Source organism: Anas acuta, chromosome Z (genome assembly GCF_963932015.1).
Source record: "Anas acuta chromosome Z, bAnaAcu1.1, whole genome shotgun sequence".
In the NCBI taxonomy this organism is placed as follows: domain Eukaryota; kingdom Metazoa; phylum Chordata; class Aves; order Anseriformes; family Anatidae; genus Anas; species Anas acuta.
The window spans coordinates 20,209,435-20,224,704 of NC_089017.1; the positions used below are offsets into that span (position 1 = coordinate 20,209,435).

The 15,270-nt window shown below is 34.1% G+C and overlaps 1 protein-coding gene across 3 annotated transcripts in view; it reads left to right on the forward strand.

Moving 5' to 3' along the window:
- AP3B1 (adaptor related protein complex 3 subunit beta 1) overlaps positions 1-15,270 on the forward strand; it is a 159,681-nt gene that overhangs the window by 95,949 nt on the left and 48,462 nt on the right. For 2 of the 3 annotated variants that reach the window (XM_068666203.1, XM_068666204.1), the window contains exons 20-22: positions 418-592; positions 7,848-7,920; positions 8,807-8,913. In XM_068666203.1, the coding sequence (XP_068522304.1) occupies positions 418-592; positions 7,848-7,920; positions 8,807-8,913 (355 nt within the window). The remainder of the gene's footprint in view (positions 1-417; positions 593-7,847; positions 7,921-8,806; positions 8,914-15,270) is intronic. The other variant, XM_068666205.1, reaches the window with a different exon arrangement.

Below are 15,270 nucleotides of genomic sequence, written 5' to 3' on the forward strand. Positions count from 1 at the left end.
ATTGATGTTTAAAAGCAATAATACTTCACAAAATCATGTTAAAAGCCATCATGATTCTGTTAATTGCATGTGGAATAGTCAGAAATATTTTGTCTAAAGTGGTGTTTTCACTTTTCTGAAATATCACAGGGTAGGTGGTAGGAGAGGGTAGGTTTAGATTAGGCATTAGGAATAAATTCTTTATTAAGATGGTGAGGAACGGGTTGTCCTGAGCTGTGGATGCCCGGTCATTGGAAGTGTTCAAGGCCAGATTGAATGGGGCTTTGGAAGGTGTCCCTGCCCATGGCATGGGGGTTGGAACTAGGTGAAGTTTAACTCAATCTAACTCAAACCGTTCTATGACGCTGTGGTGCCTAAGTGCATTTCTTTGGTGTTTTTGTGTGTGCCTTTTACATTGATTTATTTTTTAATATCTAGTAATGCGGAGGAAATTAAAAGGAAAGCAAAGGGGATCTCCAAAAACAGAAACACATCCAGTTCCTCTGATACAGTGTCCAGTTCATCAGAGGAAAGTTCTTCAGACTCCAAATCAGTATCAGACTCTAGAAGTGACTCTGATTCTGGAAAGTCTAGAAGTGCTACTTCTAGTAAGGTAAGTATGTTAAAGATTACATATTCACATATATAAATATGTATATTAAATATTAAAAGATGCATCTAATAATTTGTTTATTTCTTTCTGAGGGAATGGAGATGGGATGTGATTTTATGGATATCTAAAAAAAAAACATAATTTTTGAAAATATTTGTTGACCTTTCATAAAAGACCCATCCCAAACCAACAACTATTTGGTAGTTTAAGTAAGAATACTTTGCAATGAAACCTGTAGTTTGGTTTTAATTCTGTTATACTTTTATACCAGATAGATAAAAAATAAGGGAACCTATTTTTTTTTAATTATTTTTTCATTGGTGAAAACACATGTATGTGGGTATTTCACAGAAACAGCAACCTGATTCAGGATGTTAATTTATTAAAATGGAATCCTGTTTACTACAGGACCTGGGTCTGACATGAAGAGTTTCTTAAGGGTTTGAAGACATTTTAGTGGAACCAGTGGCTTTCTTTTAAAATTTCCTGTTAAAATTAACAGTACAGTTAATGCATCTATACCAGAGGTGTATACATAGGAATTAATATTCCTAATGAGTAATCAACACTTATTGTTCTCTTTTTGATAGGAATGAGGCATATAAGTGGTTCCATTACTTCAAATTATATTGTGTTTCTTACTATATTTCTGAGGTATCAAACTTTAAAGTACCTTTTTTTTATATTGAATGCTGAAACGTGTGAAGATACAGAAGTGTTCAAGAGAACCATTTATGTGTCAGCTGAGTTTTAATTGCTTACCTTAGTGAAGAAAAAGAGGCTAGAAGTTCATTTTACTCAAGCCAACATTGTAGACCTAAGTCTGCTACCATGAACTGAATTCCATTTATCTTTCATTAAAAATAAATACATAAATAAATAAATAAAAATAAAACAATTTGTAGGTTAGATTTGTAACTCAGAAGTTTCCATTTTAATATCAGTATACAGTGTTGAAAATGAAGTGATGCTCAAGCATTTTAAATCAAACTGGCGTATTTCAGTCAGGATTCCAGTATAGACTGCTGAGTAGTGAAAACAGACCTCTTCCATTGCATTTGATGCAGTTGTAGAAGCTATTGGACAAGTGTGTATCAAAGAGTTAAAAGGGAAGTCTATAAGTTTCTTAAATTACTTAAGTGTATTTCCTTCTCTTTTTTTTTCCCAGTAGAGAAGCCAAGTCCTCTCAGAATGAGCTCTTTGGTGCTAGGTGGAGCATGAATTAATTCTAAGAGTTTGCAGCTCCTCACAATAACACAGATATTTCCACCAGAATGTAATAGGTACTCAGACCTGCTTAGCTCTGAGCAGCCACTACATACTACTGTATTCAAACGATTTTGTGTTCTGTCTGCTGCATTTGTCCATTTTTCTCAAAAAATCAGGGCCAGCCTTCATTATTTCTTTCACTACAATTATTTAAGCTGTTCTGGTTCTTTCACAGGATATGTGAGGACTACTAGCATAAAGAAGCATTTTGTATTTAAAAACAGCGATCAAGAATGTAGGAGAACCGGAATGTCCAAGAAGCTTGTTTGGGATTGTTTTGTTGAAGTCAATGGAGAATTGTCAAGTCCTTGGATCTTAAGAAAAGAAAAAGAACCTTGCAGGAATAGATACTTGATTAAAGCCTTACTTGATTAAGAAGCACCTAAAAAGAAATGTGCTAGGGACAAAAGAAGTTTATAAGCCATTGACAGAAGACTTGATCAGAGTCAAAATGTAGAATTGAAAAATTGCAAAGCTTTTAAATCTCACAAAAAAAAATAGCAAATGTTAAAATTATGTGCATGGCAACAAAAAAAAAAAGGAGTCAGAGAGATAATTGATAAGATAGCATAGAGTTCATTATCCAAAAGCTAAAAAACTATGTTCCTTGAATTCTTTTTCACTAGGGACCTGTTAACATGGCTGATGGACTGGTATATGAAAACTGTGAAGTTTATATATATGTTAGTTATATATGAATTAGGGGTGGGGGGCTTTTGAACATAAAGGACTTTCACTGTACTCTGGTAATCTTTAGGACTATAGAGTTAGCTTCAGTTTAATTGATTTTGGATGCTTGAGTTTATACCTTGAGTGTTTCTGATGTTTGGTCATATTCAGAAGCATAATTAGGTGAGGGAATAGAGGGGAGAAACATGTATTTTGTGGTAGAAGTGACTATTGTTCTAAGTAGCTTAAGAGATTTTTGGAGAGTTACACATTTTGAGCCCCATGATCATAGGCTGAGCTAACTAACGATAACCTTGACAGTCCTTCCAAGCTGGAAAGAAAAGCAATAGTTAACAATGTTTAAAGAATATTTTAGAAGTCTTGAGTGGAGCCCTTCTATCAAAATATATTCTACAAGAACCAGCCATGTTTATTTTAATTCCATGAAAATCTTGTAACTTTTCTGCTTCCTTCCATCAAGAAGCAGACTCTCATCCAGGCCCTCAGAAATGCATATTTTTCTATTGAAAGATTTTGTTGGAAAAAAAGTTGCTTGTATTATTCTGCTATGGGACATTCTTAATTTGGTCAGCATAGGTGGGAAAATTTTATATCCTTAGATACAAAAGATTATATATCCTTATAGATAAAACTAAAAATATCTTCTGAATACATATTGATAAGAGGAGTAGTTAGTTTGAACTGTATTACACAGATAACGTTCTGAGAGCTGACTACCATTCTCTGTGTTTTGTTAGTTACCATTGCCATGTTTAGCAGAATTTTCATAATAAACAAGGTTTGATTACACTCACATGGGATCTTAATTTGTGTATGCATCCATGCATTTACAAGCAGAAAAATAGGTTACAAAAGCAATTTTTTTTTTCTGAATATATTATTAATATTTATTTATTTTCTTGAAGAATTGTTTTGAAAAAGCAGTTGTGTTCACCATAACTGAGCTGCAGTGAGTGGAAAAGTCACTTTCTTGTGCTGCAGTGTTTTATATCATTTTGAAATATGCGTAGTTTGAGGTGTTCAGATACATGATGTACTCTGAGCATATACTGTAGAGCTAACATGCAGATTTCAGGATGCATATGTAAGTAGATGTCTCTACAGTGGGATTTTAAAATCAGCTACTATTGACCTCCTTATACAAGTATAATACAGTCACTCAGCTGTTAAAAACCTGATCCACTATTTAAAAAATATACAAAAACAAATTGTCTATCTTTCTGCCTGATCTCTTTTCAAGTGCTAACACAATGGAAACAGTGGGTGATCTGTCAATGCATTTGGATTGTCAATGATGGTTTTGTATAAATATTGGGAGGATAAGAAATAAAATTCACACAGCAAAATATGATTTCATCTGCCTTTTCTCTGCAGCTCCATGGCTCATGCTGCGGTGTGAAATTCTCATTTTACACACTTTGCAGGCGGAGCACATGAATTATGCATTGAGCAAGAGAAATCTCCTGCTTCAAGTCCTATATGCATTTACCAGGTTCTATCTCTATTACCAAGATGAATTGCAAATGGAGAAATGTTTGATGGAATATAGCTTAACTTCTTTGTTTAGTATTCTGCTTTTCCTGTAGTGAGCTCTTCTGGTAGGAAACTGTTTGGGTTCTATTGTAGATTTATTTCAAGAAAAAAAAAAAAAGAAAGAAAAAAAAAAGAAAAATTATGTTACAGGGGAATGCCAGACACGTCAGAACCTTTTTATCGTCTTGATTTGGAATGCAAAGCTTTTTTCATTCAATAGAAATATCTGTTGATAGTGTTTGTTGCAGTCATTGGCTATTTATTATTCCTAGAAAGCCAATCAATTTTCTTTTCTTTGAAAAATAAAAGAAAAAATAATCACGTCTAATAGACAAGACAAATTTAACTAGATTTCTTTAGTGTTTTAGCACAATATATATACGCATGTGTGTATCTGTATGAGTGTGTACACACACAAGTAGCTGAGTATTTATTTAAGCTTGACACACTTGACTGAAGTAGAAAATAAGACTTCAGTATACTTTAATATTAGCTTTATCTTGATTTAGTTTGCCTCTGATTTTACATTTCCCAGATGATAGGGTTGTTTGTTGTTTGCTTTGTTGTTTGTTTTTGTGTGTTTGTTTTATAGTAAACTGATTGTACTTAAGTACAGTGTACTGATAAAGTGTGCTGTATAAGTTTTTCTTGCCATGCATTACCTCAATGTAATGTTTCTGTACTTGCATCTTAATTTTATTTTATTTTGAAATATAAAAAGTTTTGTGAAATATTTTTTTCAGTTCTAAAGATTAATCACATCATAGACTCAAAACCAGTGCATAAATACATTTTATGTTATCAAATACATATCAAGCTTTGTGTTGTACTTAGTAACCACTTTAGAATGATAAATAACAGGAAAAAAAAATAAAACTAAAAAATGTTTTTTGTATTCTTTGCGTCATAGAATGTCTTACCTTAACTGTCTTCAGTAAACAGATGAACAGTAAGAGAATTTATTGAATCTGACTCTTAATTTTTTTTAAAACTTATTTTACCGGGCAATATTTTTGTTAGCAAAACTCAAACACATTCAAAATTTTTATCCTCTTATATGAGTTAAGCCACTTTTAATAGATTTTAACTGGCTGCATAATAAAAGGTAATGTGAAAATCCCTTCCTCACTGGAAAGAGGAGCAAATACTAAAACTAGCTAAAAGTAATTTTTGAACCTTATTTTGTAGTTGATGAAAGAAGTGAATCTTATGGATAGATGGAGGTAGAAAGTGAAAGAGTTGGGATTTTTTTTTCTTATCTATTTGCTTAACTGTGTTTTCTTTTATATTCAGGTGTCCCAGGATTTTATAGTTCACAAACTAAGTCAGTTATGTTACATAAAGTGCAGTAAAAGAGTTTAAGATAATGTGTTTCATAGCTGAATGTTCACAACATGGAGCTTAAAAAAATACTTGTTATTGATTAAAATAATTGTCATTAAATAATTTCTCTGAGGCTTCTTAGACTTGAAGTAACTCATACTTCAAACAAGATCATAGTGCAGAAATAAAAGTAAGCACATAATTCAAGTAGCACCTGTCATTTATAAAGTATACTTTATATCTTCATTTCACAGATGAGAAAAAATAGCGAAAAGCAGTCAAATAAATGGTCAATAACCTCACTGGAAGACAAAATGAACTCTTGTGGTTGTGACCAAGGTGGCACTCAGGAGAGACGGTTCTTCAACAGAGTCCCCCAGTAATTCTGGACAATTCACATAGGGAATGGAATCATATTAGGACAATTTTTAATGTATTTTATAATATTTCCTTGGTCCAGAGGGGTGTCATGGGTCAAACAAATCAGTGATCATACAACACTCAAATAGTGTAGTAGTACAGACCATTCAAGTATGTTGATTTAATAAAAATAAAAGTAAGTGACTTCCATTCTACTCTGTCCACAAGAGTCTTCTCCTTCCAGAATAACTAAAGAACATCTGTAATGACCATGGAAGTGAATACTGTCAGTTTGAATCATAGAATAATTTGAGTTGGAGGGGACCTTAAAGATCTCCCAGTTCCAACCCTTCTGCCATGGGCAGGGACACCTTCCACTAGACAAGGTCTCCCAAATGAACATCCAGCATAGTCTTGTACACTTCCAGGGATGGGGCATCCACTGTTTCTGTGGACAACTTGTTCCGGTGCCTCTCTCAACCTGCTTGCCATACTACTTCTGATGCAGCCCAAGATACAGTTGAGCCTTGGGTTTATTGGAAGAAAATGAGGAGCAGTGTCATTTTGTCCTAGGTAAACCTAGTAGTCATTAATACCAATGGCTTAGCCTAGTAAGAACATTAACGTGGCTTCTTGTGTGTTCTTCAGAGGGAACCACGGAAATTCTAACAAAACTAGAAAAAATGAACCCAGCGTTAGTGTTAGCCTGCGACTGACTGTGAGACTAAGAGGCTGAAAGAAAGGGGAAAAAAAGAGGGGTCATTCTGCTGACAATCAAAGAAAATGAACCTAGCTGCTGAGCTTTTGAGAGTGTCTCCAGGCTCCTTTAGGAAGTTGTATCCTGAGTGCCTCAAAGGACTGTGACAGCTTGTAAGTAAAGCTTAAGTAAGGAAGCCCAGGATGGGCTTACGGAATTCTAGTGTTCTGTTTAGATCCATTTCACTGATTAGAAAAGCTAAAAGAATAATGCACATGTGTATGGATGTGGCTGTCACAGGCTGTTGAAGACAAAACTGGTAAACTGCAAAGCTCATGGAAGTGGAACTCCTGGAAAGACTACATTTAAATTCTTGCAGTAGCTTGAGTAATGAGCAGAGGCTTAAGGTCTAAGGGCAGTTGACAAATTTCTCTGAAAGAATGATGAAGCCTGCTGTCTGGTGACTGAGCCAGAGAGACAGACCGAAGGCAGAGTTTTGCAGCTGATCCAGACAAAGGAGGCTTAAGAGTGGATTGGGAATAGCATGATGAAAAACTGTCTTATGAGCATCCAGTGGGTAACGTGTCCACACTCTGTCAGTGTCCAAAGATCAATCATGTTTACTAATCCCCAGTATCTGGAGCCCATTTTGAGCGGTGACTCATTAAAATCTGTCTTGAATCATCTCTGTCTAGATGTTCTGTAGATACGACCAGTGTTCACTCTTATTAGTCATGTCTGCAACTTTTGATTTAGCTGTATTGCAACAAATTTTTTGAAACTGTATGTATGCCAAGTCACTGAGATTACTCTATTACTACTCTATTCTGCAATAGTATGCTGACAATACTGGCAATCTTTGTATTAGAATTCATCTTATAGCTTAAAATTGCATTGTTTTTTTTTTGTGTCAAAAAATAAACATTTTGTTGACTTTCTCCAGCAATTAAGTAGTATCCCAGTACATGATAGGACAGGTTTCCCTTCTCCTAGAAAAGTGCAAATAATACCGCTTCCTTACGATTTGTTTTTGCCCTGTTTTTCATACAGAAACAGAGAATATATTTTAAACATTTCTGTCTCTAATGGTATCAGCAGAAGCATCTGATCTGTCAGCAAAAGTTGTCTTTCGGTTACTGTTATTAGTATTAGACCAAAGCATGGGCTTGAGAGGAGTGAAATATAACTTAAATGTAGAGCTTGGGTTCAGCTTCTGTGTACAAACAACTCTGTCTCAATAGGTGAATTCTTTGAATGCTAAGTTCTGGAAATGGACACATTTTTCTTCTAAAACAACAAAAATACACTTTGCCACTATAGAAGTATAAAAGACCGTTCTTTTGCTGATATGATAAAAGATGAAATATTCATCTATTTTGACAGAAAGAAGAAAAAACTGCGCAAGATAGAAAAACTCCAAGTAAACAAGATGTATTTCTCTTAGATTTAGATGACTGTAAGTATCTTGATTGAAGCCTTATATTTTCTATGGCTTAGATTCAATTCAGTTAACTCAGTGAAATTTTAAATGTCTTAAACATTGATTCTGTTCATTTATTATCCAAGCTTCCTGACCAAAAAAAAAAAAAATATATATATATATATATATATATATATATACTGCTCAGACTAGCAACTTTTTTTTAAGCATATTTATTATGATACATTATTTTGTTTATTATAGAACTGAAAATTAGTTGCAAATTTTGGAACGCATTGGGATGTAAAACATTTATTTTGAGAATTTTGTATATCTAGATTTGTTTTCCGTTAAAGTGGGCTTATTTCCTCAGGTAACAATGGATGTTTCTTTTACAACATCTTGTGCAATTTATGAAGCAATTATGCTAATATAACAAGATACTAAAATATCAATTTCAAAAAACAGGTTAAAATGTAGTTTTGGAAGTGTACGGTAGAGCTAGTGCTTTTTTTTTCTATGGTTTTTAGTGCAGGTCTTCAGATTTTCTTCTATGTGTGCAACAAATGTTAGAGTTGTGTTAATATGTACTTTACATGTAACTCATATTGAAAATGTGCTGCACAGTATAGATCAAATTGAAGGATAAAATGGAGTGAAAAAGTCAGAAGAGCAAAATATCTTCAATGTAAAAAATGTGTGTCGTCTATACATCTATCAGTTTTATTTATATTTTCATTGTTTATATTGAGCATGTCTGCTATGTCTGGAGAAAATAATGTTCTATGATTAGGAGACATGAGCATGAAATAATTAGATCAAGACATAAAATCTTTTTAAACTTAATGAAAATAAGTTATTGTCCTTCCCATTACTTTTATTTGTATTTTTAGTTAAATGTCAATTGCCTTTCTAATTCTAGTCCACCCTGTGACAACTCCTGTGGCAGTTCCTACAGCAGCTGTTTTGTCCCCAAGTTTAACAGCAGACTTAGAGGGATTAAGTCTGTCAGGTTCATCGGTCATTGATGTAAGTAGCCTTTAAAAAAGGGGAGAGGGAGGTGTCTCAATATAAGCATTTTGTATTTTTGAGGCAGTCATCAAAGTGATTTTTGGAAATACTTTCACCTGTAAAGGTCCTGCACGAAATTGTGGTTTTCATGCAGTTCTGGCAGCTTATTTGGATCCGTAATAATTGCATTCTGGAAGGTGGAGAAAGTAATGTTGCATATTTAAGAAGGATGCCTTCAAGGATTCTAACCTTCTCTTTCAATTTGTTTTTCTTTTTTCTTTTTTTATTTTTTTTTTTTTTTCTCCTCTGCCTTAGGGAAATGTGTATTTACAAATAAAGCATACAAACTACAGAAATCTTTCAAGTCATCTAGTTGCTACAATATCAAAAATAAATTACATAAAATCACATACTTGTTAATTCTCAGCCTGATTTTTTACCATACATGATTCCAATTATGACATTTTGCTACTTGGAAGTAATTTTTCACAAGTGTACGAATCATAGCCCCTGGGTGCAAATAAAAAGGGTATAGATTTACAATCAGCGGTGTATCAGTATGTGTCATGATTCATTCAGTTAGTGCTTTCTGCTTTGTAGCACTTTCCATTAGGGAATCTCAAAACTATAGGTATAATTAAGGTTAGCAAAGTCACGGAGGGCATTCCTTTGTTGGTGGAAAGGATAGTAGTTTGTGTTCTTGGTGTTGTTTATTTAATTTTTAATTTTTATTTTATTTTAATGTAGGGTTTTGTTCATTTGTTTGCTTTGTGTTGTTTTTTGTCCACTTTAAATTTGCAATTTAATAAGGGATTGGAGCAATATAAATCCTTGTGAAAGTTTGTGGGAGTGATGAGAATAAAAGAACCATGGACATTTTTTAGCCTAGCCTTATTTCTTACATGGCTGGTGTCTAGAACCTACACTGCAGCTTTAATAATCTCTGTTAAAGTACTTCGTGTTCGCTTTGGGAGCCATACATTTGCAAAATTATATAGTTATTAAATACTTGCAAGAAGGTGCAAGAAATTATCTTACTTAAGAAATAAATATTTTAGCTAATTGTTCAGTTTTATATTTACAGGCTTTAAGATCTTGTGTTTAAAATATAAACTTGAAAGACTGTGGTGGGTATTAGCCTAACCTGAGAGAACCGTGATGCAACTCAAATTCCAAGTGGGCCAGTAACAATCCGGACACACACTTTACCTGATGCATAGTCATTCACATGTCTCACAGTCTGAAAATGCCTGGTGCTGTCTTATGTTAGTTACTCTGTGCTGTAGTATGCAGTGCTAGGCAGAAAAGACCTGCCTTTAATTGTGCAGTTATTTCTGTGATTGCAATGCCACAATTTCTTGTTTGCCATCCTTAAGACCTTAACAGCTCAAAACACAGGCTGTCATCTGTTTCTCTTGTTCTGAGGCTAGCTTAAGAATGATTCTGGTCATTATGGTACTTAGAATTATCCTCTTTGAGGGTAAGTTAAAAATGGCGATCAGGGTGTGCTTGAGAACCGGACTTGTTCACCAGTGTCTGGAGTCCTTTCTTTGTCTAAAATACATGAGCATTTTCCACTTCCTGTGTGTATTTGCTTTCCTCACGATAACCATGAGTCATTGGCTTCCCCCATTCTTCAGAAGGTAGCTGCAATGAAGTGGATATATTAGGGAGAGCTGGAAGGTATGGGCTAAACAAAGGACGAAATTTTGTATAAAAGGATTGATTCCACAAAATGCTTCTTTCTTGGTACTGCTGAGTTCTTGGTAAAATATGGAATCAGTGAAGAAGCTAGACCATTTCCTCATACTTGCTGCTTTGGAAACAACCTAAGTTACATCATCACTAATTGTTCCTGCCTGCATAGTGATTACCTGTTTTATAATTGTCATTGCCATTGATAGTAGTTGCAGATGTCCATGAGGACAGTTGCAGTGTTTTGTGTTCCAGGGAATGAAAAAAATTAAATACTAAGGTTAAAACTTGTTCTTTCAAATGATATCCATGTCGTTAAAAGTTTTGTATACATGTGTTGTGCAACAACATCAGGTAATTTTCTAAAAATTAAAACGTAAAAACAGTTTTTAAGACTTTATGTGGGAATGTCCCTCTTAAAATAGTATTCTGAATTTAATCTGTGGCCATTAGTTCTAAAAATAAGAAGAATAGTTGTCATACTTCAGAAAACTTTTTCTTCCTTCAATTGGAGAGAAAATGAATTTAACTGTAGGGCACATGCCAAACTAACAGTGAGAAATTAATTTATTACTAGGCAATGGAGAGCATGGAGCAAAAATAGATAAGTACAGTATATGACCCTAATATCAAAGAAATGTAGCAGCCACTTATCTCGGAATATGTCAGGCAGTCTATTATTCAAATCATTCAGGACTGTAATTGGATACAGCTTTTAGAAAACTTATAACTCTACATTCATAGCTGCTGAACATTATAGAAAGCATCAATACAAGAAGTGTTTTACAGTAATGCTCTAGATCTCTTCAAACTTGCAAAACCAAAATATTCCTGAATAGCAACTACAGTGTACAACCTGAGTCTTTGTCCCACAGCTTATTTGGTTTTATAACTCATGTTTTCACATAAAACATTTACCTGTCATATAAAGAGACATATAAGGATATTACAGTTTAACCCAGAAAAAAAAATGATTTTTTTTCTGGTAATTTATAGATAACTTTCTTCCTATTGTTTATGGAAAACATAGTAAATCCATGTTCATGCTTCTGCCCTGGTATGTGTAGTCTACCTTCAAGTGGGCCAGCTTAAACAGGTAACTAAGGCCACTGGAGGCTACTACTGAGGCTTTTATGCATGTGCACACAGAACTCATGCATTTGGACTCAAATTAGTTTTAGATAGTGAAATACCCTTGAAGGCTTGAAAGATAAGTGAAGATATAGTACCAATTAAAAATAGGAAGTGCAAGCCATCAGTGTAAAATGGAAATCTGAAAACATCAGAAATGTGTGTCATCCCTTAAATGGAAATTTTTGAAGAGAGAAAAGGTGGTCTAAAAATCAAAACTGATAAATGACAGGGAGGGTTATAATGTGCTGGAAGAAATAATATTGTGAGCAGGAATGGTTAAAGGGGGGAAGAGGATGGGTATGGTTTCAGACAGAGAAGCTAGAGGGGAGTCATCATATGTTCCTGCAGTAACACAACGGATGAGAAAAAAAGCTGAACCACCTGTTCTTCTCTCATTAGGACTTTAGATAGTAAAAATGATCGAGCAACTGGTTCCGTAAATATCTAGAGCCCTAAGCATGCTATGTATGATAATTAAAAATATATATACTTCAGAAAAAAATATTGAGGAGGGAATGCTACTTTGGTAACAAGAAATGTTTATAGTTCAGAAAGGTGTTAGTGCAAGGGAGAACTGACAATTGGATATGAGCTCTTGCAGCAGCAGCAGCTGGATGGAGCAAAAAGCTGTACCAAAGTGTAGGTTGAGATGAGTAGGATTTGAGAGGAGAATATAAGGTATGTTCTTTGCCCCCAGTGCATGATAATTTGGGGAAAACATCGAGGCTGAGTGATAAGTGATGTTCGTGATAAAAGCATACAATAAAAGAGGGGAAGGCTCTTGTGGTAAGGTGAGGAGTTACTTATAAAAAATATATTGCTGCAATAATTTAGCTTTTTCATCAATTATTATGCATATTGAGTTATGTCATAGTTGTAGAAGTGGTACTGCTTTACTTACTGGTGTTTTTTTTTTGTATATTCAGTGTGTTCTCTTGAAAGTATTATCTACAATAGGTTTTTATTATTTTCTTTTGCTCAGAATTCCATGGAATCTGTTTAGGAAAGGAGTAGTAAATCATACAGTTTCCTGTCCCTTGAATCTTCCACAGAACTCTTAACTAGGATCCACTTTGAGAACTTCTTTAGAGTGGTGATGCGTAGAGCAGAAATAATAGCTTTTGACAAAAGTCAAGGTCAAGCTGCAGACCTGTCAAGCCAGGTGATAAATACATTTAATTTCAAATTTAGCATACTTACGGAATTCCTTGAAAAACAGTAAACATGAACTCCTTCAGTATTCAGATAGAGATACTTTTAGAATAGGATCACCCTTTAAATGATATTTTGATTTCTCGTTTTTTGAGGTAATATTGGCAGGGCAAAACATTCTTATCATTTAGATTACTCTGTCTATTCAGTCTAATTCCACTATAGCAAGTATTACGACTGTCTCTGAAGTATATTCTATTCTTGTGTAAAGGATCTCTTCATGGAAGTACTGTGAACACAGGAACTGAAATAATGAATTATATCATCAGTCTAGTCTGTTATGCAGTTTGTGGGAAAGATTAGCTTGAGGTGCTTAAGAATTTGCAAATCCTACAGTAGAGAAATGAAAAGTAGTTCTTCCAAATAGTTATTGGCATGCACTCTGCTTCATGAGCTTTATTTTTTCAAAGCTTCATTAACACTAATTATTATATAACTAGATTTATTTATAATTCGTGTAAGCTCTGGTCTGAGCTCTTCTTGTGTTCTTACCCCAGGAATAGCTATGTCATCAGAATTAACTTGTTAATGACATGAAAGAGCTATAGTGCAATCACTAGTGACAGCAGCAGACTGTATGGAATGGTTTGAATAGATTCTTGCTATCCTGCCCTGCGTTTGTAGAGGTAGTTTGAGTAATTATCATTGTTTTTTAAGTAGTTAGCTTTATATTTTTGTAAATACATATAGTCCTTAAGACACTGCTACATTTTTATTGTCGTATAAAAGTTGTTTCTTTTCTCAGTTTTGAATGTTAGCCACATCTTCTTTTTCATCATGTTTTTGTAGTGGTTTTATGTTACAGTAACCTGGGCTTACGGTCTTGGTATCATTTTATGTAGTTTACTATTTGCCCTCTTTATTTTCACCCTCTTCTAGAAGATGTTATATCTTTTTGGTGTCTCACCATAGAAAAGCCCTTTCCTGCATATGAAATGTTTATGTTATCCTTTTTCTGAAGCCCACCATTTTATATAATGATTGGAATTGGGGAAGTTTGTTCGGGTGAGTGGGGGAGGAAAGGGCTGGTGGTAAGGTATGCTAAATGCGTGCTGTCCCTGTGCAACCTTATAACTTCTTTGCATTGTTGACCACACTTATACATTAGGCAGAGTGTTTGTAGAGTTCTGCAGAGTTCTCTGTCTGATTTAATTTCTTAATATGAAGATTTTTCCACGTGGAACAGTTTTTAAAGTATGCGTGTTGTTTCCACTTTTCTCTACGCTGTGCCATACAAGCTTTGTAACTAACATAATGCTCACCAGAAATGAATTTTGCAAATACTATGTTAGTAAGGTGGAAAATTTGCACCTCTGAAACATGTGAAAATGCATAGTCTTAAAGGTAACAGTTAAAAAGCAACTTTCTTTTTGTGCACCCAAAATTCAGCTATTTAGTTGATTAGGTGTGACTGATGCTTGTGGTAAATCAGCCTGGTCCAGCAGATACAGAACTGGGTGTTACATATGGAAAATGAGTTCTATTTTTGGCTTACTACATGCTGTGTGATCTGGAGGGAGTAACTTAATGTTTTAGTTTTCCATCTGAAAAATGAGGATAATGATGCTTACTCACCTTGGGAAAGCTCTTGGAGAGCTACAAATGAATGTAGCTGCTCATCAGCAGATATTAAACATTGCCAAGAAAGAAAAGGAACAAAACAAAGATCTCCCATATACTTAAATTTGTTATTCCACGTTTATAAAATTTGCTGTAGCAGATGGTGTTCTTAAAATGGTAATGCAACACATCCATTACATTACATATTTGAAGTTATGTCCTTACATAAATTACTTATAAACACTTTTAAAAATGATAGATTAATTTTTTTAAAACTGCTATATGACTATTTTTTAAACTAACATACTTAACATAACTAACATAACTAACAAACTAATTCTAATTAGAAATCCATTTATCAATATTTTTAACGTTTATTATTGTTCGGGTCTTAAAAATACCCATCTTATGTTTCCAAATGCATTAATACTTAGCAAGCTTTACATTCAAGAATTAAGAACATTCAGCTTCTTTCCTTTCAAGCAGGTTAGAGAATTGAATTTGAAAGTTCAAACAGGATCGACCTCTCTTTCTTCTGAGTCAGAAATAAATCCTTGGTATGACACGCTGGCACAAATGAAAGTATGCCCAGTTTGGGAGGCATATTTACTGTTACTATGGATAGTCTCTTTGATTTAGTTGCTCACCGTGTATTTTAGTACTAGATGTTTTCCAGATTGGTTCTTTTATTTTTATATGTATATGTATACACTTGTATACATATATATGTATGTATATGTATTAATGAATCATTAGGTAATAACTTGTATATTA